This window comes from Moschus berezovskii, chromosome 3 (genome assembly GCF_049115385.1).
Source record: "Moschus berezovskii isolate FMDL1 chromosome 3, NW_MosBer_1.0, whole genome shotgun sequence".
Taxonomy (NCBI): domain Eukaryota; kingdom Metazoa; phylum Chordata; class Mammalia; order Artiodactyla; family Moschidae; genus Moschus; species Moschus berezovskii.
In genome coordinates this window covers 82,667,618-82,695,350 of record NC_142462.1, presented here as the reverse complement: position 1 = coordinate 82,695,350, position 27,733 = coordinate 82,667,618, and the positions used below count along the sequence as shown (strand labels likewise).

Sequence of the window (27,733 nt, the reverse complement as noted above, 5' to 3'; positions counted from 1 at the left end):
GCAACCCACTCCAGTGTTCTTGCCTGGAGAATCCCAGGGACGGGGGAGCCTGGTGGGCTGCAGTCTATGGGGTTGCACAGTGTCGGACATGACTGAAGTGACTTAGCAGCAACAGCGGCGGCAGCAGAAAACATTATTAAAGGTCCGATGGAATTAGTTCAAAGCTATGAGTCCCAGATTATTTTATTTCATTCTTAAAAGTTATGTGTTAACTTCAATTCAGTTCAGTTCAGTTCAGTTCAGTTGCTCTGTCGTGTCTGGCTCTTTGAGACCCCATGAGCAGCAGCACGCCAGGCCTCCTTGTCCATCACCAACTCCTGGAGCCTACCCAAACTTAAGTCCATCAAATTGGTGATGCCATCCAACCATCTCATTCTCCGTCATCCCCTTTTCCTCCTGCCCTCAATCTTTCCCAGCATCAGGGTCTTTTCAAATGCGTCAGCTCTTTGCATCAGGTGGCCAGAGTATTGGAGTTTCAGCTTTAACCTCAGTCCTTCCGTGAACACCCAGGACTGATCTCCTTTAGAATGGACTGGTTGGATCTTCTTGCAGTCCAAGGGACTCTCAAGAGTCTTCTCCAACACCACAGTTCAAAAGCATCAATTCTTCAGCATTCAGCTTTCTTTATAGTCCAACTCTCACATCCATACATGACTACTGGAAAAACCATAGCCTTGACTAGATGGACCTTTGTTGACAAAGTAATGTCTCTGCTTTTTTAATATGCTGTCTAGGTTGGTCATAACTTTCCTTCCAAGGAGTAAGCATCTTTTAATTTCATGGCTGGAATCACCATCTGCAGTGATTTTGGAGCCCCGAAAAATAAAGTCAGCCACTGTTTCCACTTTTTCCCCATCTATTTCCCAGGAAGTGATGGGAGCAGATGCCATGATCTTAGTTTTCTGAATGTTAAGGTTTAAGCCAACTTTTTCACTCTCCTGTTTCACTTTCATCAAGAGGCTCTTTAATTCTTCACTTTCTGCCATAAGGATGGTGTTGTCTGCATATCTGAGGTTATTGATATTTCTCCCAGCAATCTTGATTCCAGCTTGTGCTTCAGCCAGCCCAGCGTTCCTCATGATGTACTCTGCATATAAGTTAAATAAGCAGGGTGACAATATACAGCCTTGACATACTCCTTTTCTTATTTGGAACCAGTCTGTTGTTCCATGTCCAGTTGTAACTGTTGCTTCCTGACCTGCACACAGGTTTCCAAGAGGCAGATCAGTTGGTCTGGTAATCCCATCTCTTTCAGAATTTTCCACAATTTATTGTGATTCACATAATCAAAGGCTTTGGCATAGTTAATAAAGCAGAAATAGATGTTTTTCTGAAACTATCTTGCTTTTTTGATGATCCAACGGATTTGGCAATTCAATCTTTGGATCCACTGCTTTTTCTAAAACCTGCTTGAACATCTGGCAGTTCACAGTTCATGTATTGCTGAAGCCTGGCTTGAAGAATTTTGAGCATTACTTTACCAGTGTGTGAGATGAGTGCAATTGTGCGGTGGTTTGAGCATTCTTTGGCATTGCCTTTCTTTGGGATTGGAATGAAAACTGACCTTTCCCAGTCCTGTGGCCACTGCTGAGTTTTCCAAATTTGCTGGTATATTGAGTGCAGCACTTTAACAGCATCATCTTTCAGGATTTGAAATAGCTCAACTGGGATTCCATCACCTCCACTCGCTTTGTTTGTAGTGATGCTTCCTAAGGCCCACTTGAATTCACATTCCAGAATGTCTAGCTCTAGGGAAGTGATCACACCATCGTCATTAACTGGGGTATGAAGATCTTTTTTGTATAGTTCTTCTGTGTATTCTTGCCACCTCTTTAATATCTCCTGCATCTGTCAGGTCCATACCATTTCTGTCCTTTATTGAGCCCGACTTTGCATGAAATGTTCCCTTGGTATCTCTAATTTTCTTGAAGAGATCTCTCAGTTCAGTTCAGTTGCTTAGTCATGTCCGACTCTTTGCGACCCCATGAACCACAGCATGCCAGGCCTCCCTGTCCATCACCAACTCCCGGAGTTCACTCAAACTCATGTCCATCGAGTCGGTGATGCCATCCAGTCATCTCATTCTCTGTTGTCCCCTTCTCCTCCCACCCCCAATCCTTCCCAGCATCAGTCTTTTCCAGTGAATCAACTCGTCACATGAGGTGGCCAAAGTATTGGAGTTTCAGCTTTAGCATATCTCTAGTCTTTCCTATTCTGTTGTTTTCTCTATTTCTTTGCATTGATCACTGAGGAAGGCTTTCTTATCTCTCCTTTCCATTCTTTGGAACTCTGCATTCAAACGGGTATATCTGTCCTTTTCTCCTTTGCTTCTCTTCTTTTCTCAGCTATTTGTAAGGCCTCCTCAGACAGCCATTTTGATCTTTTGCATTTCTTTTTCCTGGGGATGGTCTTGATCCCTGTATCCTGTACAATGTCATGAACCTCTGTCCATAGTTCATCAGGCACTCTCTCTATCAGATCTAGTCCTTTAAATCTATTTGTCACTTCCACCTTATAATCATAAGTGTTAACTTACTTCTCTATAATTACAATAAATCTGTGAATAATATGATCTTTGCAATAAAGTGAATTAAACACATAGGACTGCTATTTAGATACAAGGTGACATAAATGCTTTAGAAATCATTTATTAAACTGCAGGATCTTGAGTAACTATAAATGAGAGAAGAAAAGTAGAAAGGGTTATCCTGTCAACCAAAGAGGCCAGATATTTACTCTGAATCCCCATGGAAAATAAAATTAAGGCAACTCTTCCTGTTAGTTAGTCTAGAAAATACTCTAATCAAAAATCCTATTTCTGTTATTATAATCAGCATCACAATCAAGAAGAGCCCTTACTAAACTTAGAACCAAATAGATATATTTAGCTTTGGAATTTGAGGAAAAAAAATAAAAAGGTTTTTGTATATTTTACTTTAGTGTATACTTCCTATTTTCTGTATCTAAAATTGTTTCATTTAAAAGGCAAATTGTAAACAAATTCATTTAGAGTTCAGGTAATTTTCAAAATATTTTTGGACAAAATAAATCTTTAAATGGAAGTATTTTAATATTGATCTAAGAAAGTAGTCTTATGAGGTCCATGGTAAATTTAATTATTCAAGTGTTACCCAAAGTGGGCAGCAAGTACAAAATTCTGCACAATATTAATAATCCTTCGATCAAAATGAATTTAGAAAATGCTGTTAAGTCAGCTTACCATGAGATCTCAGTTTTTTCATTTCAAGATGTAAGTTATCAATCTGTGTATTAAATCTACTGAAGCATATGTTGAAATACAGCCCTAAGACAGGAGGGGATCCCAAACAGAGGGAAGATTATGAGCCAATATGAGCAGGTGGAAAAGCATAATGAATCTTACAAGAAACTAGGAAAATTCTGTGTATGGAGGAGATAAATCTGGAAATAGATGCCAGAGCCAAACTGTGGGTATTTTGAATGACAGACTAAGTAATTCAGACTTTTACAAAATGTCAGCCAGCAGTCATTGAAGATTTCCAAGGGGAGTGATTGAATAAATGTGAGAGTTTGGAAAGATCAATCTGGCTGTAAATGGATAGGTCAGTGTGGAACATGGAAAATACTAGACGCAGGGAGTCCAGTTAGAAGGCGCTAGTAAAGAATCAGGAGTGAGATTAACATAGATGGTGAAAAGAGAATGCAAAGGGAAGATGGAAAATGAGGTCTGTTGCAAGGGAAGAATGGGAGGAATGAAGGAGAGCTTCTAAGATTTTTAAAGTCCCCAAGACACTGATGATGACTTTAGTGATCACAGTGTATCCTTTTGCAGCTTCTTTATGTGTGGGTCATGCTTTATAACGGCCGCATGCCTTTCTACCATAAAGGTAACTTTTCATTCTTAGTTGGTTAACATGGCTAACTTCTAATTCATTTTTAGGATATCTATTTCGTCAACCCTTCATTATTAAATAATTTTTATATGTTCTTTTAGTATCCTAGATAATTCTCTAATATCAAATCTTTGCAACCACATGGACTGTAACCCACTAAACTACTCTGTCCATGGAATTTTCCAGGCAAGAAAATAGGCCTCCTAAAATTAGGGATCAAAATTTTCCACTCTCTATAATCAGCACAAAAGCAAATAATGGAAATCAATCACTGCTTGAACAAGGAGAATGCCTATGAATATTACAAAGCTAGGAAGCCTAAATAAAGCAGAAATGGGGAAATAGATGGAGTATAAGGATTGAGGAAGGGTTGTTTTATCAAAATGTGGGAAAGATCCCAATAGAAATAAAATTAAGGAAAGTGATAAAAAAGGGAACTGATGAGGCAGAATTCCAGAGTGAAAGGTAGGCTGTAGAAGGCAGATCGAGTGTGGAGGATTAACTCTCCTGCAGTCCAACACTTTCTACAAAAGAGGCCTTGTATTCCTTCATTTCCTCACCTTCGCTCCTTGTGTTTACACTCTCAAGAATGCTATCCCATCTTGAATCTCTTTTTCCATATTTACTTGTGTACATCTAAAACACAGAGCAAATATCACTGTCCCACGAGAACTTCCATGGTCACTTATTTCTCCAAATCGCCAGAATAAATGTTTTCTTAATACGCATCCTGAAGCACTCCTACATAAAATTCACTTTGGGTGATATTTTTGGGAAATTTGTCTTTATAGACATATTTTATCTAATAAAAGACACAAAGATTATATAATCATTTTACAGCTCCAAATGAAGTAATAGATTTAAGCAAATGATCATCTATGAATACAAGAACCATTAGTGGAAAAGTGTAGGTGGGGTAATTAATGATCAAGGCAATAGTACCTAAACCCACTGATCAAACTGCAAGTCATAAAAAGAAAGAAAATTTGATCTCATATACTTCCTTATGGAAAGATACAACATACTCTCTAAAATGTTTTTGCCAAGGAACCAGCATTTGACCAGATTTTATCTGTAGCAATCAGTTTAAAGGAAATACAGACGACAGAAAAAAATATGAAAAGACAATACTGAGTTGCATTCAGCAAAATCTCAAATGTGCGAAACAATCCAATTTTTCAACAAACAAATTGCAAGGAGCACAATTTAAAGGGGGAGTGGAAAATCCATAGTTTAAATAAATATTAAAAGAAACTTAAAGATGTATCAGCTAAAATTGTGATACATTTGGATTTCAACAAACCCAAATTTACAAATCATTTAGAGACAAATGACCTATACCAAGACACTGTTAATTTTTAGGTATGATGATGGCTATGTTGTTTAAGTATCATTAAACATCTTGAAATATTTTCACATGAAATGACACGATATCTGGAGTTTGCTTCAAAATAATCCAAGGTGGTGGCAGGTGTGAGGAGTAAATCGTGGTACTATGAATGAAACAAGACAGATCGTTTTTGGAGTCGGATGGTAGTCACATACTTCATTTTATATATATACATTTGAAAAATTCTATTTTGTATCATTTCAAAATGCAAGTTCCTGAGCCCTACAGAACTATTGAGTTAGAATAGCTACTGGAGAATATAGAAATCTGCATTATTAACAGGTTCCAAAGTGATGACTACGCACACTAAGATCTGGAAATCTCAATCCTGAACGATTACCATTGTCCTTGTTCTTGTCAGAGACATCCAATCAATTATATATTCATGCTCTAGTTTTAAAGATATTAACAGAAGCTGTCAAAGCCATATATTTTATATGTATTCAATACATATTAGTGATGTTATTAAAAATATTTGTTGCTTTTCACTCTGAATAAATATTGTAGGTCTAGATTATACAAGATTTATCCATATGTTCCATGATATTAGGATTGTGCAATTTCTCAGCTCTTAGCAATAACCCTATGGCCATATGGGATTTCTTTCTTAGTGATATTTGACACCTATAATTCCTAAAGTGCTAATATCCTCATACGTCACGCAGCAATGATAGAATTTAACATATGAGAACAATAACTCTCTCTTTCACAGACAAATGGAAAAAGAGAATCTTAGCATTTTGTGTAGAATATCAATCTTAGCATTATATGTAGAATATCAACACTGATTTTTATTTATATGTTTATATCTTCTGTTACCCCTCAACTTTGCCTTTGTCTGAGATTGTCTTTGTTAGTTTGTCTGCAATTGTTCATTTATTAAGTAATCACTTTGATTTTCCTAAGGGGATATTCTTGCAAAATATAACATTTTATTGAAAAAAATTTCCCCAAAAACTTAGTATTCCCTGTACCTTGGAACTCGAAAAGATTCTATGCTACATCTTGTCCTAATACTTGTCCAATATTCTAGATCTGTCACTAAGTAGCTAGTTGGTTTTGAATCTGGCCCTATTTTTACTGAGTCCTGGTTTCCTCACATATATAATCCTAAAATAAATGTCAATCTACTCTTGGAACCTATACTCTTTCTAGGAAAAAGTATTTCACTTAATATTTAAACAAAAGACCACAGCTTTCAAGAAAAAAAAAATGGTATAACATCTCAGCAACTTAGATGAGGATAAATAAGGCCAGTTGCATATGTTGTATTCTGAAAGTAGAAATCCAGGAATATGAAGGTTATTTCCCACTTCAACTTACCTGCTTATGAGCATGGTCATAAGAATTAATATGATTGTCAAACTCCTGGTGTTTGTGGTACTGCTTGTCACATAACTCACAGTAAAAGTTCGCCTTTGCATCTTCCAGGGCCTTTGCTGTGGACTTCTCCTTTTCTGGAAAATCCTTTGAAAAAAAAAAAAAGGCAAAAGTATTGGTTATATTTCTCTCTAATAGCATAACCAGATCTCATACTAATCAAGTTGGTAATTTAATTTTACTGTGACTCAAAGGAAATGGTTAGCCTCATTACATTTAAGAAATCTATGGCACAATGGAAGCAACTTTCAGCTTGGCCTAATCCTAAGTTATCAATGAACATATAATAACTTATCCTAAAGGAGCTGAGCCCTCAGCTTCAGTATGGTCATTACTCTTTGTCTTCTTGCCACCTGTTTCCTGGTGTGATACTGCTGACCCATCTAACTATAATATCACCACCACGTCCTCTACCTATCCAGTGACCCATCCCCAAACTGTAAAGCCTCTCTATTTTATCAGGCATTGATTGCATTCTTTTGTATTATTCACCTACTGCTTCATGTACTTTAGCCTACCTGAGATCTTAAGTGTGAGGACTTACTATTCTCTCTTTACATTATGCCTTTCCCACCTTGATAACTGGTGAGCTTTTTCTCAACACCCAGTTCTTGGACCCTCTTCGAATCCTTTTCCACGGCATTTCAAGGAAGAGAAAGCCTCCATTATGTTGCTTATTACCAAACACATCTATGATCATTCCTACTTTGTTTTTTTCACAGACATTTCTTTCTTTGATATTACCCCTTATATTTTTGTAGTCCACACAATTCCATCTTCAGCCAACTGATTTATCCAGTCCACACACTCTCCCAGGGTGGTCCCTTTCATATCATAGTTAGAGCCTTATTTATCCAAAATCTCTAACTTCAGCCTAAGCTTCTTCCACAAACATTAGCTCCTGTTAGACATTGCTAATGAGTCTGTTACAATTTTCAGAATTATTTTAAATTAATTTTCATTGGGGTATAATTGCTTTAAAATATTGTGTTAGTTTCTATTATACAGGAAAGTTAATAAGCTACATGTATACATATATCCCCTCTTTTTTGGATTTCCTTCCTATTTAGGTCAACAGAAAGCATTGAATAGAGAGCTCCCTGAGTTATAGAGAAAGTTCTCATTAGTTAACTGTTTACAATTTTAACTATGCTCTATCTCAAACAGAATTTTGGCCACATAATTCCCCCACTTAAAATCCTCTTGGATTCTGTCATTGCCTATAGAATAATAGTGACAAATGCTTACTGAACATAAACTATGTGCCAGGTATTAGGATAAGTATGTGAATTACCTCAGTAGTTCCTCATAACAACCCTATAAAACTTAGTTCTATGTTAATGCACATTTTATAGATGCATTGACCAGAATTCAGAGAGATCACACACTTGTGGTCACTGTTGTTAACAACTGGAAAGGGATTTGAATTCAAATAACCAATGTCTAGCTCTTTTGTTAACAAATAGCTGTGCTTTACCATGTCCTTCTAAGGCCAATCCCCTTAATATACCATACAAGCTCCTTCTTACCTCATCAGGGACATTAATAGCAATCCATGTTCCCATATTACCCTCTTTAATTTTATCATCAGACATGCCATATGATATTTAAAAAATTGTTTTCATACCTATGGTTCCCATATCTTTTGAAGTCAAGAATTATTTTATTCATTTTTGTGTCAGTAGTATCAAACATATTATCTAGCCCAGAATAGGTGCTTATTTAACATGCATGACATAAATTAATGGATAATGATGGCTTACATATTCATGCCTTTTACCATCCTACAAGTTCTGCTCTATTACCCTAGTGCCTAGACAAAAGAATGGGTGGCACATAAAGGATGCCAAATAAATATGCATAAAGAATGGATGAACAAAATAAAGAACAGATTTTAGCTTTGTTTCTCCAAAATTACTGACCTTCTATGAAAAGAAACTAGGCCATAAGTCTAAATATTAGGGGTATCATTGCCCAGACAAGAAAACAATCTGGGCAGATTCTCACAGGGTTGGATGAAGTGATGATGCAATTAATCTAGATATGGGAACATAGTGATACAAGCCCCAATATGAGTCTAACACACATAGTAAGAAGCAGGAAGGACATTAGTACATTAGTAAAGAGCAAATTAGACTAAATATCCAGATTGCCTAGCTAAGAGAGTTGAAATAGAAATCTGGTTACATTCTAGGTTAATGGGACATATCAGAAACAAGAATGTGGACACCAATTTCAAGACCAAAAAACCAGTTGCTGAAGGAATTGAGATTATACAGTTACTTAATAACTGTGGGAGCAGTAGTAGTAGACTATTATTGAGTAGTAGTCTGGTGGGCTGCAGTCAATGGGGTCGCTCAGAGTCGGACACGACTGAGCGACTTAACTTTCACTTTTCACTTTCACGCATGGAGAAGGAAATGGCAACCCACTCCAGTGTTCTTGCCTGGAGAATCCCAGGGATGGAGGAGCCTGGTGGGCTGCTGTCTAGGGGGTCGCACAGAGTCGAACATGACTGACGCGATTTAGTAGCAGCAGCAGCAGCCTTAGAATCAGGGGAAATCATTATTTTTTCATCCAGTCTTTCTCACGAGAAATTACGGTCTTTCTCAGTATAATTTTAGCAATTAGATTGGAACGAGTGTCTTCTTTGGTTTACCCACAGTTCTGACTTTACAAAGACACAGCTCAGAAATTGACCATGTGCTTGGACATTAAGCAACTCTGCCTCAACTTCATTTACTGAAGTTGGAGTAGGGGTGGCAACAGAATTCAGGGTGAATTTGTCATTAAAAATGTATTTCCATATTATTCCAGATTATGTATTGCACAGAGGATTTTAAGACAATAGCTCCATAGCCAGAGTAGAGCTTTTCCAGTTAGTCTCAGCATCTATATTTCTCAGCCTCTTTTATTTTTAAAACACCCTTTAATTATGATATTACATGGCTCTCAATGAAAAAAGTTATGAGAGTTCTACCAACATTTTAGTCTATATCATTCCCTATAAATTTTCACATTTTACAAAGCCATCTACTCTATTACATACCCTGTTTCTTGCTTAATTTTTCTTGTCAGGATATGGTGCTGATATACACATTTCTCTTTCCTCTAAGGGACTATTGATATTCCCATGGCATATCCTAGTCCCCTGATTAAAAGAGGAAGGATACATAAGTGGATAAATTACCAAACCATACAGAGTTCACAATACAGTTTGTCTTTCAAAGCCAGAAGCAAACACATAAGCCCAACAGCAGAGACTCAGGAATAGAAATGGGAAAAAAACCTGAAAGTCTCAGGCAGAGGAGACTACAATCCAAGAATTGGGTAGGCATAGCAGAATCATAGAGGAAAAAGAGAGAAAAAAAAAAAAGATTTCTTTAGGATTTTTGGCAAAATTTGAAACTGCGATTAGAGCGAGAGCTGACTTTCAGTAAAAGAACCACAACCTAGTCGTCCATGGCATTGCTCGGAGCTGAGTTGGTCCAGTCATATATGTGACAGCAGCCTGGAGGGTAAGGTCTCAGACTAGTAGTGAAGCCACCATGTAATTTAATCTTGCAATTTATTAGTAGCAGAACAGGCAACCAACCAATACTTAATAATTTAATGATTTGAATAGAATCAGGTAACATTAAAGCAGGGGTGCACTTTCCATTGTATCATGCTGTCATACACTCATTTTTCCACTCATCTCACCACACTTTTATCCCGCTATTATCAATCACTTGTACAGGCTAGAATCTCTTGTTAGGCAACTTTAACAGTTAATTTCTTAATAGGTCTTTCTTCAGGCTTTTAACAGTGTAGCATGGGAGAATTACAGGCTTCCCTAGTGGCATCATCGACTCAATGGACATGAGTTTGAGCAAACTCCGGGTGATCATGAAGGACAGGGAAGCTTGGTGTGCTACAGACCGTGGGGTCTCAAAGAGTCGGACATGACTGAGTGACTGAACAACAACCAGTATCTCAGTGGTAAAGGATCCACCTGCAATGCAGGAGATGTTCACTAAATCCCTGGTTTAGAAAGACCCCCTGGAGAAGGAAGTGGCAACCAACCCCAGTATTCTTGCCTGGGAAATCCCATGGGCAGAGAAGCCTGGTGGGCTACAGTTCACGGGGTCACAAAAGATTCAGACATAACTTAGCACCTAAACAAAAGCAGCAGCAAAGTGGAAGAATTACATGTGAAGAGATGAACACTGTAAATTGCAATACAGTAATAATCATAAGTTGTTATAGAATGTACCTAGTTCACACTAGTTAAGAATAATTGGAAGAAAATGTCAGAGTTTTTATCCTCTCTTTTTCACACATAGTGTTAGATATACTGTAAATTCTTGGCATTCCTTGCTTTCTTTGTTGAATGACAAGATATTTTTACTGGTAATATAACCTTGAAGGCAAATTAAGGTGAGATTTACTATCTGAAATAATTACATAGTCTTTAAATATATTCACAGGTATGAATTAAATATGAAAGGAGCAAAAACACCCACGTATTCTCAGTATCAGTACCTTTTTAAAATTAAAAATGAATAAAATTTATAATAATACATTAGTTATATAACATTTGATGTAAAGTTCCATCATTGATTTGCTAGTTATAAAAAGTTCCCTTCTCAAAGACTGCCTAGAAGAGGAGACTAGAAACTTATTTAAAAAAAAAAAAAAACACATTTATTAAATAAAAGAAAACTTCTTGTTAACCATTCTCAATGATTCATTAAATGTTGAAAAAGTATAATAAATTTAATATGACAGTTATCTGAATAAGTCATTTTAAAACATTAGGCATTGCCAGTAGGCATTTATGTTACAATTCAGTAAGAATTTCATAGTAATTAATTACTTTTCATAACTCATATTTTGGGTGCAAAGAGAAAATACACTTTTTCACACCAAGAATTTCATATTCATGCATATAATAGGTATGCCTGTAAGGTGGCAAGTGTTCTGACTAGCGTAAGCATTTAGTTAGAAATACGAATGCTTTCTACCAAATTATTCTTATTATTGTAATGATGCTTACACTCTAAAACCCACTGCTTTCTCTTTGATAAACAGAAAACTGTCAAGCACTTCACACTTGTTGACTTTAGACTTCACAGCAACTTTATAAAATATCATCTCTTCTTACAAGGCAAAAACACATCTAGAAATTCACTCAATGTTGATGAGCAGGAACAGGATTCAGACTCAGCTCCATCTGACTTCAGAGCTATTAATCACCAGGCTCATGTTTGGCCTAATTACTTAGCCTGTATCCAGATGCTGCATAATTCTGAGGTAGCTCTGCTACCTGTTTTAGTAGATTTGAAATGAAACAGAGCACCTAGGTCCCAGAGAGAGTCAGAGGACTGATTATAATTTTAAAAATCTATAAAGCTCTTGAAGCTGAGAGACGGACATTAGGAAAATACAAAGTGGTAGTCCTGTTTCTACTGGATGTGCATATGTGCCCTGACTATTGAAAAGGAAAAGAAGGAATCAACTGCTGTTCTTAGTATCTCCTTGATGGTATTGGAGCTTTGAGGATTGAATTCATATTCTTTCCATGAAAGTTTCACATTTGACCTTTCACTGTTATGTATAAGAGATTGCTTTAAGAATTTCAATATTCTCTAATTTGTTCTGTTACACTGGCCACAAATAAAATCCTGTTTCAAAGACAGTAAATTTTCCTCCTCCTCTGATCAAGTGACTAACGCTGATTCAAAAACCTCTCTTCATCCCCACTGTCTTCCTGCATCTCTGTAACAGTTTGGGTAATGAAAATCTTGTTTTAGACAGTTTTCTTTATGTATTTATTTTATGTTTGTCACAGGGAAAAATAATCTTTGAAGACTGACTAACTTGGATCTCAGCCTCTTTCTTAAAAGTTTAAAGTCTTAAGTTTTTAGTTTTATCGGTATTAGAAATTAAGGGGAATAATGAGTAGCTTGTAGGATTGTTGAGAGTATAAAATGAGATCAATTTCATAGAAGTACTTAGTAGAGTGTATGCTAAAAGTGGGTACTTGATGTTTTTGGACATTTTGTGTGTATGTGTGTCTTTGTGTGTATCATTGTATTCATGTGACACTATTTTTTTTAAAAATATCATACCATTCTTCGATGAGTCTACAAAGTAACTTTCATTTTCTGATGAAAATATGAGCAAGTGATAGGACTCCTTATCCTCTTCAACCCACCATCTCATATGAAAGCACAATCACGGAGAGTAAATTCAAATCCGGTTTATTTGAATAGAATTTTCAGGATGTTTTTATCTCACAATTTGTTTTTAACATTTGGACTGTTTAGAAATTCCACAAATAGGCAAACGAGCATTGGATGCCCTTAACATTAATATTACTAATATTGATTTCCCTAAATATGTGACTGGCTTATTTTATTAAAAAATGGTCCTGTATTCTATAGTATCTAGTTTGTTACCTATTACTTAGAAAAAAGTATTTGTTGAATAAATTAAATTAATGATAAAAAGTATAACTTCCTACTATGTAATAGATAGCTTGGCTTACCTTGGCAATGTTAAATCATATCATACGGAATTAAACTGTTGAAACTATGGCAGAATAAATAGATGAATATGATTTTAAACACATGGAACTTTTGGAACAATCCTTTTAAAAACTATAGATCCTAAGGAGCCTACTGAAGAATTATCCTAAAGTAATAGTGGGCGGCAACTGCATACAGATTCACAATCAGAACAATAGATTACTGATTTCCAGTGCTCTTCTCATTTTACCATAATCAATAGTTCTCCTTACGATTTGTTAAGAATCAAGTATTGCTTTCCTAGACTTGAACTGGACATAACTAAATTTAGACCTTTCCACCAATGGCCAGGTAAATATAACATCAGCCACATCCTGGATTTTTAGAAAAGAGCTTTCCCCTCTTATTAGTGATTCATTCAAGCTGCTCAGAAGACAAGCATATTAAATACATGAACTTGTCATTGGGTAGCATACTTTGGGTACCTCTTAGTATTATTTCTAATTTGGAAAGAATGACACATTTCTGACTCACTGGCAAGATGCCAGAGTGATGATTGCCTTTATGTTCATGAAACAACAATTAAATATTTAAAACATGCTTATATAACTGCCTATTTTGGAGAAGACTCCTAATGGCTGCATCTGAACAGAGATTATTTTTGAAAAGCACATTTTGTTCATCAGTATTCTATACCACCAACTTCATCTTTCTCAGCATAAATTAATAGACAGTTCTTCTATTAGAAAAACACATATGCATATAATGCAGCTCCAGTTGCACCCTAAAATAATCATAAGAGTAGCTATTGCTTTATTACCTGTGAATGTCTGCCATAAAGGAAAAGGGGGGCAGGTATAATTTCCATGTCATTTACAGATATTGCATTGCACAAGTTCATAAGGGTTATGAACTGGTTTTCAGAGTATTTTTAATAATCAGTGAAATAGTAAAACACATGTAAACCAATGAGACTCTAGTGGACACCATGTAGTATAAGGCCATGAAGATGCAAGGACTAACAGTCTCTTACAAAGAACATCCCAGCCCTCACCAGTAAAAATAGGCAATATTCTTAGGTGGGGTTGAAAAAGAGGTTGCATGAAAATATATGTAAATTTGCCCAAGGTCAGAAACAAGATCAGAAATAGGTTCAATTCAAACAATTGAATCTATTAAATAGCAGTCCTTGGCCTGTAGTTCATGTCTATCAAAATCCATTAATGAATTCATGAATGAATATATGTAGTGAGTAAAGGAGTAAATACATTTAATATCTTTCTGACTTTTTGGCTATTTGCTTATTGTGTCAAAAGGGAGAGAACCAGAAAGCCTGAAATGAGTATGGTGATGTCAAAACCCAAATAATTGTACACTTTAAAGAGTGAACCCTAATGTGACCTATAGACTTTAGTTAATAATAACACATCAATATCAGTTCATCAACTGTAACACATTCATCTACCACACTAATGGAAAATGTTAATAATAAGGGAAACTATGTACAAAATTAGAAGAGAGTAGAGAGTCGGACACGACTAAGCGACTGAACTGAACTGATATGGATATACTCTGTACTTTCTGATCTATATTTCTATAAGCCTAAAACCTTGGTGGTTCATGGTAAAGAATCCACCTGCCAGTGTAGGAGACACGGGTGGGATTCCTGATCTGGCAAGATCCCATGTGCTGTGGAGCAACTAAGCCTGTGTGCCCCAGCTATTCAGCCTATTCCAGTGCCCTAGAACCTAGGAGCCGCAACTACTGAGCCCACATGCCGCAAGTACTGAAGCCTGCATGCCTTAGAGCCCATGCTACTCAATGAGAGAAGCCACCACAATGAGAAGCCTATGCACGGTAACTATCGAGTAGCCCCTGCTCATCACAACTAGAGAAAAGTCCATGCAGCAATGAAGACTCAGCAAAGTCAGAAATAAAAAATTAAAATTATAAAAAATTGCCTATTGCTTAAAAAAATAAAAGTGTAAAATGAAATCACATTTTGATAGTCCTACCTTCATTGAACTCAGGAAGAACAATACATGGTATAAAAATAATCCTTGTTATGTAATGTACATGGCTGAGTTCCAGGTGGACCAGGTGACAAAGAGAGCTCCTCTGATGGAGATATCTTGAAATCCCCAGTTGTGTTCTGTTATTTTCCATGAGAGAGAGTGACCCTCAGAAACCCTTGAGCAAAGCAGAACTATTGACATATCATATTTACAATCATTAGATCCACTGGAAATTCAAAGGGTGAAATTTCTATATTCAAAAGAAAGACTTTGGAATGTGTCTATTATGTAGGTGTGTAAAATATGGTAATAAAATGCATTTTCTTCCTCCAGAATGACAATAGTGTCCCATTTATAAATGTAGTAATTACTACCCCATCAATTCAGCCCACAGATATATATAACTGTAATGAATATAGGCATGTTGCATTCATCTAAATTGAATACATTTAAATTAATAAACTATTGTGCATTACACAGGAAATACTTTCATTTAGCCATTACTCCTGCTGTAACTACTTATTGTAAAAATGCAATTAATAGTGTCTGACATTTCATTTTCTAATATAAGAGAAATCAATGAAAACTGTCAGGTAACTAAGTTTTCTGGAAAGTTGCTAGAGACACCTGCTCAATTACAAATCATTTTTTTAAATTTAACATCTGCAACAGCTGTCTAGGGGAGAAATGGTCATTAAGTGATGCTAACCTAGACATTGTTTCACTTTTGCTTGAGAATTAACTGCAAATATGTTCCCTTCAAAGAGATCCAGGTGATTGTCAAATAAATTCCTGTTCTAAGACCTTATCAAGTGGTTCTGGAATCAATCTGTACATTTCTAAAAAGCTCTGTTCCCATCCCCTTTCACTAAAATAGGGTTGCTGCTGCTGCTGCTAAGTCACTTCAGTCGTGTCCAACTCTGTGTGACCCCATAGATAGAAGCCCACCAGGCTCCCCCGTCCCTGGGATTCTCCAGGCAAGAACACTGGAGTGGGTTGCCATTTCCTTCTCCAATGTGTGAAAGTGAAAAGTGAAAGTGAAGTCGCTCAGTCGTGTCTGACCCTTAGCGACCCCACGGACTGCAGCCTACCAGGCTCCTCCATCCATGGGATTTTCTAGGCAATAGTACTGGAGTGGCTTGCCATTGCCTTCTTCTAAAATAGGGTTAGAAACTCCTAAAATGGTGGGCTAAAATGGTATAAATAAAAAAATGCCAAAGTCTTTGCTTTTAAAAAAGGACATACGAGCCAGATAAATGCCAAAACTCCAAGGACTTTCTCTCTGTTTTTCTGAATATTTGTTATCTTATTTGATAAAAAGTCAGCTACATTTGGTTTACTTGTTCTATAACCAGAAATGTTTAAAAAGTGATTGTGCTCACAAAGGCACTTCATTGTTTCAAACTGGCTGCTGCAGGTTTCTATCTATTGAAATTCTAATAGGTAATTTACTTTCAAACTTAGAGAAAACTAGCAATTGTGAAAGAAGTATGCTATACAAAAGCTGTGTGTCTCAAATCTTGAAATATTAACTTCAAGCTGAGAAAAATGTCTCAAAAGTGAGGAACGTCTATTAGATGCTAGTTTTCTTTGAGAGGAAGTCATTCACATGGACTAAAGGAAATGCTCTAAACTACATTATATTTATTTCAAGATCATGAACTGATGAACAAAAGCTTGGCTCTGCTTTCATATATTTTGGAAGAAATATTTGTCACATATCTATTAATTATTATTCTCATAGAACTTTGTAAAAGTTGGGTCACTGACTTTTCAAATCCTCAAAAGAAATTGTGCATACCAGTTTCATAGATACACTTTTGCTTTACTGAAAACAAATAAGTTGTCAATTGAAGTCAAAGTCTGATGAGCTGAAAACTGGAGTAAAAGTTAATATGTGTCACAATAGCAGAACCCATAGTACAGCCTACCTAGACTTTGGTGAAGAGTTGAAACAGATTTTCACAGTGGCTTGAGCAGTTGGAACATCTGTACTTATTGTTAACATTAGCACCAATTCAATAAGCCATATAGCTGTGTCATAATCTATTGTGTGTGTTCGCACTGTGTAGAGCTAGACAAAAAAAAAGTCAGCTACACAGAACAGAAATTGTGGGTCCATTGTAAAAGAATTGGAATAAGAAAATTAGAATCATCTTGTAGGTATGCACAGGACTTCAGAAATTCTTTTCTAATTAAAAGATATTTAATCCAGAAGTTCTTTGGTTTTGCTCAGACTGATGTAGAATGATAAGTAGTAGATCTGGACTAATTCAAGTCCTTGACTTCAACTTCTGAGAACAACAGCAGAGCCACAAATTCTATGAAGTCTATTTTCTTTCTTGGAAGAGGAGATTGATCTAAAGGATGAGCTTTTACAGCTCTGAAACTTAACATATATAAATGAGTAACTAACTAGTATTTAAGCTGATATATTAGATACTGATATATACTCTTTCTCTTCTTAACACTATCAAAATTTATTTAAGAACTTATTTAGAAAGTATGTTCTTATTCCTGAAATGCCAGAAATGAAATATTTTGTTTCAAACCATCTCTTACAGGAGACAGAAAAACTCTCAGTAGAGGACTTCTTCCTGCTTTTATTTTCCTAAGGTTTAAAAAAATATTAAGAGCTTTGCTAGTCTATAGATTGTTAGTTATAGATAGTTTCAGTGGATTGAACACTGAACTGAGCCAGTACTAAAACTGGCTTTAGAAAGGGGGAAGATACCTTCTTTTCTGATATTGGAGGGATATCTTAGATAAAAAGGAAGGAAAAGCAGAAGAAAAAAGAATTTATTCCTGAAATGATTTAATTTTTTTAACTCCTGGGTTGCCCCTGAAGCAATTTAGTGTATGGTGGGGATTTAGTTATATTATAAAAGTTTGGATTATTTGCTGTGTTATTCTACTGTGAAAGATAATAATAACATATAAATCCTATTTTCAAGAGGCTCTCAGACCACCCAAAGGGATAAATTAATTCACAAATTGCAAGTGACAGTAGAAAGGAATATACAGTCACATGGTGGGGATTTTAAGTGCTATGTATTTTCAAAGAAGGGAAATAACCTGATACTTTATAATGTGCCTACATACCAAAGCAGAATAAACCTATTAAGAGAATTTTACAAAAAGACTAAATTAGTTGTCTTGCATTTGACTCTTACATACAAAAAATAAATGGCAGTTGATTATCTAATTCTGGAGTTTAAGAAGGTGACATAAAATATTGCTGAGAATGAATAAACACATTTTGCAATGGGAGTAATACAGATTCTACTCAATGTATTGATAAACAGAAAGTCATTTACACTTTAGAGAGAGGATGAATTCCTATTCTCTGACTCCTCTTCTGTTACAGCTGGTGTCAATTCTGAGCAATAGTTAACACAGGAATTATGATTCTGCCCATATTGTTCCTCAGTGTCCTCCTTGTGATTATTATCCCCGGACGTCTCTCTTGGACTGTCTGCTTGTGTTTCAGACTGTTTACACAAAGTCTGAATTCACTCTGAATACTAAAGCATAATTAAGTTATTTTTAAAAATTGATTCCTATATATATATATATATATATATATATATATATTTTTTTTTTTTTTCCCCTCTACTCATTATGCCCTGAAAAATCTTGACTAACTGCTATCTGTTTGAATATTCTATTACAACTCTGGGCTGGAGTCTGTATTCTCACTAGTGGCCATTCCTCAGTAAATCTCTCTTCTGTGCTAGCTGCAGTGATGGCAGGGATGCATATAAACCTTTTAGTAGGAAAAAAGTCATTATAGTATTAAAAAAAATACAAATTTCACTGATAAGAAATGACAATGCCCTTAAACTTCTAAATACCCTTAGGGCACTCCATAGGAACAGCAGCAAACACTCACAAAGGAACAGTCCTCTTCGTCTGTTGTGTGCCCAAATACCATAAGCTGGCACTTTGGATGTCCACCTAGGGAGGAACAGGATCAGGGTAAGACTCAATCCTTGCTCAACTGCTTGCAAACTACATGGTATTCAATAGTGAAAAAGTGAAAGTCATTCAGTCGTGTCTGACTCTTTGTGACCTGGCAGACTAGTCCATGGAATTCTCCAAGCAAGAATACTGGAGTGGGTAGTCTTTATCTATCCCAGGGAATGTTCCCGAAACAGGGATTGAACCCAGGTCTCCTGTATTGCAGGCGAACTCTTTACCAGATAAGCCACAAGGGAAACCCAAGAATACTGGAGTGGATAGCCTATCCCTTCTCCAGAGGATCTTCCAGACCCAGGAATCAAACCGAGGTCCTGCATTGAAGTTGGATTCTTTACCAACTGAGCCATCCTGGAAACTCTGTAGAGCAAGGATAATAATGTCACCTTCCCATAATGAGTATAAGTTCAAACATAAAAAGCACCTAATGCCATTCTTGGTGGAGCAGATATTGAAGAATTTGTCTGTAATGCAAAGACTCAAGTTCGATCCCTGGGTCAGGAAGATGCCCTGGAGAAGGGAACGGCAACCCACTCCAGTATTCTTGCCTAGAAAATCCTGTGTACAGAAGAGCCTGGCGGGCTACAGTCCATGAAGTGGCAGAGTCAGACACAATGGAGTCACTAACACTGTCACATTCAATACCCTTCTAGGTATTACTCAGCAGTCACATTATCTGTCTATTGATCTACCTACCAACCTACCTACATACCTATCATCTATAGCTATAGATTAAAAAAAAAAAACAACTATAGTGTTAAATGCTGAAGCAGTGGCCAAAATGAAAATATGCCAGGAGGAAGAGTTTCTAGGAAGTTCTAAGTTTTGAAATTAATTAGTAAGAATCATGCTCCTCTGTCCATGGAATTCTCCAGGCCAGAATACTTGAGTAGGAAGCTGTTCTCCAGGGGATTTTCCCAACCCAGGGATTGAACCCAGGTCTCCCACTTCACAGGCGGATTCTTTACCATCTGAACCACCAGGGAAGTCCATTAAAATTAGATGAGGTGATATGTCCTCGTGGTTAGGAATATAGTTCTGAATCAAACGGACTGAATTTAAATCAAAGGTCTATTTTTCATGAGGGGCACCCAGAAATTTCATCTTTATTTGTGTCTTCACCCAAATCAGGAGTGCTTGATAACAGTAACTAACTCATAGGAATATGACACTGATTGTGAAAACAAATCAAATGAAATACTTTGTATAGTACCAGTCATATAATGCTATTTGTTTTGCTATTTGTTTATACTTTCTCGATTTTGTTTTGTTCCATTTTGTTTTTACAGAGTTTAACAGCAAAGACAAAAAAAATGGCATTAGATTTGAATGCAATACACAGTGACAGCTGAAGACAGACATCTGGCTCGTGAGAACAAGAAGTGTCTGGACTGGGAATGGAGATTTGACGGGAGTTGGGTGGAGGGTGGTCCATGAGGACTGAACTAAAAAATGCCGGCTCTGTTGGTGAAGGGAAGCTTAGCTTCCCATAACTGACACTTAAATAATGTGTAAAGAATGGGCCCACAAAGTTCAATAAAAAGCATTTTCCCCCACAGGGAAGAGATGAAGTTATCTTCCCAGCTGAGTGATGTACTATGTGGATGACAAGTTTTTCTTCCCATGAGAGCTGTCTTTGTGTTGCAAACTAAAGGTGGGGAAATCCAATGCAAAAACAAGCAGAAACCTCAGTCAGACACTTAATCGTGTTCCTATGAGGACACAAGTGCCCTTTATTGCTGACTCTTTTATTTTTAAACTCCCCATGGTGCCATATGCTGGATAAGTTACTTGTTAGAAATAATGTTCCTTGCATTCAACATACATTTTTTTCTTTCTATAAACAGGCTCTGCTTTCTACTATAGATGGTGAACTGAGCTGGCTTCCTGACCTGTCCTTTTGCTACTGTATCTTTTGGATTTCTGCCTTTGGAAGAAGTACAGAGGGACTAATGTTTTAAGGACTTTGCTTTTGATTTTTTTAAAGTTTTGGATATTTTCTGTTACATTTTTACTACCCTATACAAAAATCATGATTTGAAAGTTTATCAGTTTATAACACACAGAAATGTACCTCGGATATTAGCAATAAATAACATATACTTATTCTACAAGGATGTATATTAACTTTCATTGCATTTATGTGACCATATTCCTGATGTGACATGACAAATAATTTCAGGGCCTCAAAGTTAATTTTTTATTTAGTATAAATCATGTACCAACTTAGTGTTTTTCACTAACAGCCTTATGATCTAATTGATTCTATAATGTTTTCATTAAAAGAAGAAAAATATGTATTCTTACAAATACTACTGTTATTGTACAAAAATAAACTCACCCAGGGTGACCACAAATTTAGAAGGTGATTTAAACATTAAGCATTTTATTATTAATAACAAAATGACAAAGATAAAATTTTATGGACTTTAACTAAGAATCCTGTCTAGACCCACACCAATTATTCTGTTTAGCAAGTAAAAACTTTAAAAATAACTTGTGTGTGTACATGTATTTGTGTGGTAGTATTTCCAAAAAAATTTCCCATTTAACTTATGTGCCTTAAATCAACTCATAAGTTTATCAAGATAGTATCATAATCAAACACGAGCTTGTGAAGGTTTAATTATAAGGACAGAAATGATAAGGATTAAACAGAAGCAGAAGAGATTAAGAAGAGTGACAATAGTACACAGAAGAGCTGTACAAAAAAGTTCTTAAAGACCTGGATAACCTAGATGGTATGGTCACTCACCTAAAAAGCTAATGGAGGTAATGGAATTCCAGCTGAGCTTTTCAAATCCTTGAAAATGATGCTGTTAAAGTGCTGCACTCAATATGCCAACAAATTTCGAAAACTCAGTAGTGGCCACAGTGCTGGAAAAGGTCAGTTTTCATTTTATTTGCAAAAAAAACGGCAATGCCAAAGACTGTTCAAATTACCACACAATTGCACTCATTCCACACGTTAGCAAAGTAATTCTCAAATCCTTCAAGCTAGGCTTCAACAGTATGTGAACGAAGAACTTCCAGATGTACAAGCTGGATTTAGAAAAGGTAGAGGAACCAGAGATCAAATGGCCTACATCTGTTGGATCATAGAAAAAGCAAGGGATTTCAAAAAACATCTACTTCTGCTTCATTGACTGCGCTAAACCCTTTGATTGTGTGGATTACAACAAGCTGTGGAAAATTCTTAAAGTAATGGGAATACCAGACCACCTTAGCTGCTTCCTGAGAAACCTGTATACAGGTCAAGAAGCAACATTACAACTGGACATGGAACAATGGATTGGTTCAAAATTGGCAAAGGAATATGTCAAGGCTGTATATTGTCACTCTGCTTATTTAACTTATATGCAGAGTACATTGTGTGAAATCCCAGACTGGTTGAATTATAAGCTGGAATCAAGATTACTGGAAGAAACATCAATAACCTCACATATGAAGATGACATCATTCTAAGGGCAGAAAGTGAAGAGGATCTGAAGAGCCTTCTGATGAAAGTGAAAGAGGAAAGTAAAAGAGCTGGCTTAGAGTTCAACATTCAAAAACTAAGATCATGGCATCCAGTCACATCACTTCATGGCAAATACATTGGGAACAAACAAACAGTGACAGACTTTATTTTCTTGGCCTCCAAAATCACTGTGGGCAGTGATTCAGTTGATAAGATACTTAACTCATACTCTGTAGGCATCAACATAACAGCTGGTAAGTTATTCAGCATCTGCTGCTAAGTCACTTCAGTCGTGTCCGACTCTGTGCAACCCCACTGATGGCAGCCCACCAGGCTCCCCGTCCCTGGGATTCTCCAGGCAAGAACACTGGAGTGGGTTGCCATTTCCTTCTCCAAGGTATGAAAGTGAAAAGTGAAAGTGAAGTTGCTCAGTCGTGTCCGACCCTTAGTGACCCCACGGACTGCAGCCTACCAGGCTCCTCCATCCATGGGATTTTCTAGGCAAGAGTACTGGAGTTGCTTGCCATTGCCTTCTCCGATATTCAGCATCTAGTTGAAAGCAAATTCAATAATTTGATGAGCTATTCTTTGCATTCCATCAGTGTTTATGAGGCATTAACAACATTTAGATGACAATATTATCTCATAAAAGATAATTTTGTGTACCTTATGACTACTTGACAGTGGTTGCTGAACATCATGGCTAATCAATATTGCAATTAACGGCTCACTTGAACATTCTGTAAATTCATAATAAGTATTGAAAATTAAAACATTGATACAAATGTATATGGAAAGAGCTAAAACTTACTTTTGTGAAATATATAGGAAATTATATTTAAAAGAATATTTTAAAATTTTATGTAAATTTTAATTTATGTTATTCTTAAAAACTTGGTTCTATTTATGTTCGTTTTTTAAAAAAATTCTGTGTTTAGCAAGCATTTATCTTACCTAAATTGGACATGCGATGAGTTGACTCACTGGAAAAGACTCTGATGCTGGGAAGGATTGGGGGCGGGAGGAGAAGGGGACGACAGAGAATGAGATGGCTGGATGGCATCACCAACACGATGGACATGAGTTTGAGTGAACTCCGGGAGTTGGTGATGGACAGGGAGGCCTGGCATGCTGTGATTCATGGGGTCTCAAAGAGTCGGACACGACTGAGTGACTTAACTGAACTGAATTGAAATTGGGCATACAGTATTAAAAAGTCATTCATATAAATAAAATGCAACATGTGATGTGAGACTCTTCTTTTGAGGCAGGAGACAGGGAAACTAGGTAAGTGAATATCTAGCTTTACTTCCAGATTGATTTGCATGACTACCTATCTCTAGTGTCTTGTCTCTAGCTTTCGTATTTCTAAAATAGGGGTTTGGTTAATTGACAAGTTTCTTTTGAACTCCAAGACTATGCCATTAATTTTTGTCTTTTAGGGACAAAATGATGCTTTGTAAATATGGATATTTGTTTTTGAGGAGGAAAAAAGTTAGTTAATAGAATCTTTCTGACAATAAAATATAAAAACGAGGAAAGAATTTGGGAAGAGGAAGCTGAATTTTTCAGCCTCCCTAGTTTCCACAGGGATTCATTCATTTGGAATGGATGGATACTCATTTATTTCTCCAAACCTTTTCTACTGTAGACAAAACCCAGGACACAAAAAGACACTATAATAAATGGCATTTGTTACACCTTCCTATGATTTAACAGCATATCAAAAGCTTCCAAATATCTTGATTCAACTTATTCGTGCCAAAATGAAAGACTAATAGAAATAAAGACACAGATAAACAAATGGAACCTAATTAAATTCAAACACTTATGCACAGCAAAAGAAACCACACCAAACAGAAAGACAACTCACAAAAAGGAAGAAAATATCTGTAAAAGATGCAACCAACAAGAGATTAGTCTTAAAAATTTATAAACAGTTTGAGTGACTCAATTATCAAAACAAACAAACAACCCAATCAAAAAATGGACAGAAGACCTAAAGGAACATTTCTCCAAAGAAGTCATACAGATGGCCAAGACATGAAAAGATGCTCAACATGATTAATTATTAGAGAAATGCAAGTCAAAGCTACAAGGAGTATCACCTCACACCTGGCCATCATTTAAAAAATCTACAAACAATAAATGCCAAGAGGGTGTAGAGAAAAGGGAACCCTTCTACACTGTTGGTGGGAATGTAAACTGGTACAGCCACTATGGAAAACAGTATGGGGGTTTCTTAAAATACTAAATAGAGCTACCATATGAGGCAGAAATCCTGCTTCTGGGCATATATCCAGAGAAACACATGGTTCAAAAGGGTACGTGCACCAGAATGTTCATTGCAGTGCTGCTTACAATAGTCAAGACATGGAAGCAATGTCCACCAATAAATAACTAGATAAAGAAGATACAGCACACATACATAAATGGAATACTACTCAGCCATCAAAAAGAATGAAATATTGCCATTTGTAGCAACATGAATGGACTTGGAGATGTACATACTGAGTAAGTCAGACAGAGAAAAACAAATATCATATGATATTGTTTATAAGTAGAATCTAAAAAATGAAGCAAATGAACTTATTTACAAAACAGAGACTCACAGACTTAGACTGAACTTATAGTTACTAGGGAGAAGGATGAGAGTGGAGGGATAGTTCAGGTGTTTGGGACTGCCATGTACATACTACCACATTCAAAACAGATAACCAATAAGGACCTATTGCACAGCACAGGAATTTATCTCAAAATTCTGTAAAATTTCAGTTCAGTTCAGTCACTAGTCGTGTCCGACTCTTTGTGACCCCATGAATCACAGCACACCAGGCCTCCCTGTCCATCACCAACTCCCGGAGTACACTCAAACTCATGTCCATCGAGTCGGTGATGCTATCCAGCCATCTCATTCTCTGTTGTTCCCTTCTCCTACTGCCCCCAATCCCTCCCAGCATCAGAGTCTTTTCCAGTGAGTCAACCCTTCGCAAGAGGTAGCCAAAGTATTGGAGTTTCAGCTTTAGCATCAGTCCTTCCAATGAACAACCCAGGATTGATCTCCCTTAGAATGGACTGGTTGGGTCTCCTTGCAGTCCAAGGGACTCTCAAGAGTCTTCTCCAACACCACAGTTCAAAAGCATCAATTCCTTGGCACTCAGCTTTCTTCACAGTCCAACTCTCACATCCATACATGACCACTGGAAAAACAGTAGCCTTGACTAGACGGACCTTGGTTGGCAAAGTAATGTCTCTGCTTTTTAATATGTTATCTAGGTTGGTCATAACTTTCCTTCCAAGGAGTAAGCGTCTTTTAATTTCCTGGCTGCAATCAGCATCCGCAGTGATTTTGGAGCCCAAAAAAATAAAGTCTGACACTGTTTCCACTGTTTCCCCATCTATTTCCCATGAAGTGATGGGACAAGATGCCATGATCTTAGTTTTCTGAATATTGCGCTTCAAGCCAACTTTTTCAGTCTCCTCTTTCACTTTATCAAGAGGCTTTTGAGTTCCTCTTCATTTTCTGCCATAAGGGTGGTGTCATCTGCATATCTGAGGTTATTGATATTTCTCCTGGCAATCTTGATTCCAGCTTGTGCTTCTTCCAGCCCAAGGTTCCTCATGATGTACTCTGCATATAAGTTAAATAAGCAGGATGACAATATACAGCCTTGACATATTCCATTTCCTATTTGGAACCAGTCTGTTGTCCTGTCCAGTTCTAACTGTTGCTTCCTGACCTGCATACAGGTTTCTAAAGAGGCAGATCAGGTGGTCTTGGATTCCCATCTCTTTCAGAATTTTCCACAGTTTGTTGTGATCCACACAGTCAAAGGCTTTGGCATAGTCAATGAAGTAGAAATAGACCTTTTTCTGGAATTCTCATGCTTTTTCCATGATCCACTGGATGTTGGCAACTTGATATCTGGTTCCTCTGCCTTTGTTAAAACCAGCTTGAACATCTGGAAGTTCATGGTTCACGTATTGCTGAAGCCTGGCTTGGAGAATTTTGAGCACGACTTCACTAGCGTGTGAGATGAGTGCAGTTGTGCGGTAGTTTGAGCATTCTTTGGCCTTGCCTTTCTTTGGGATTGGAATGAAGACTGACCTTTTACAGTCCTGTGGCCACTGCTGAGTTTTCCAAATTTGCTGGCATATTGAGTGCAGCACTTTCACTGCATCATCTTTCAGGATTTGAAAGAGCTCAACTGGGATTCCATCCCCTCCATTCGCTTTGTTTGCAGTGATGCTTTCTAAGGCCCACTTGACTTCACATTCCAAGATGTCTGGCTCTAGGTCAGTGATCACACCATCGTGACTATCTGGGTCGTGAAGATCTTTTTTGTACAGTTCTGTGTATTCTTGCCACCTCTTCTTAATATCTTCTGCTTCTGTTAGGTCCATACCATTTCTGTCCTTTATTGAGCCCATCTTTGCATGACATATTCCCTTGGTATCTCTAACTTTCTTGAAGAGATCTCTTGTCTTTCCTATACTGTTGTTTTCCTCTATTTCTTTGCATTGATCACTGAGGAAGGCTTTCTTATCTCTCCTTGCTATTCTTTGGAACGCTGCATTCAGATGCTTATATCTTTCCTTTTCTCCTTTGCTTTTCGCTTCTCTTCTTTCCACAGCTATTTGTAAGGCCTCCTCAGACAGCCATTTTGCTTTTTTGCATTTATTTTCCATGGAGATAATCTTGTTCCCTGTCTCCTGTACAATTTCATGAACCTCTGTCCACAGTTAATCAGGCACTCTCTCTATCAGATCTAGTCCCTTAAAACTATTTCTCACTTCCACTGTATAATCATAAGAGATTTGATTTAGGTCATATCTGAATGGTCTAGTTTCCCTACTTTCTTCAATTTAAGTCTGAATTTGGCAATAAGGAGTTCATGATGTGAGCCACAGTCAGCTCCTAGTCTTGTTTTTGCTAACTGTATAGAGCTTCTCCATCTTTGGCTGCAAAGAATATAATCAATCTGATTTCAGTGTTGACATCTGGTGATGTCCATGTTTAGCATCTTCTCTTGTGTTGTAAAACTTAGATGGAAAAATAATTTGAACAAGAATAGATACATGTATACTTACAACTGAATCACTTTGCTGGGCACCTGAAACTAACA

The 27,733-nt window shown here is 36.8% G+C and overlaps 1 protein-coding gene across 1 annotated transcript in view; it reads right to left on the bottom strand.

Moving 5' to 3' along the window:
- Positions 1-27,733, bottom strand: part of ZNF804B (zinc finger protein 804B) — a 633,150-nt gene that overhangs the window by 114,390 nt on the left and 491,027 nt on the right. The window contains exon 2 of the mRNA XM_055421036.2: positions 6,586-6,729. Coding sequence (XP_055277011.2) covers positions 6,586-6,729 — 144 coding nt within the window. The remainder of the gene's footprint in view (positions 1-6,585; positions 6,730-27,733) is intronic.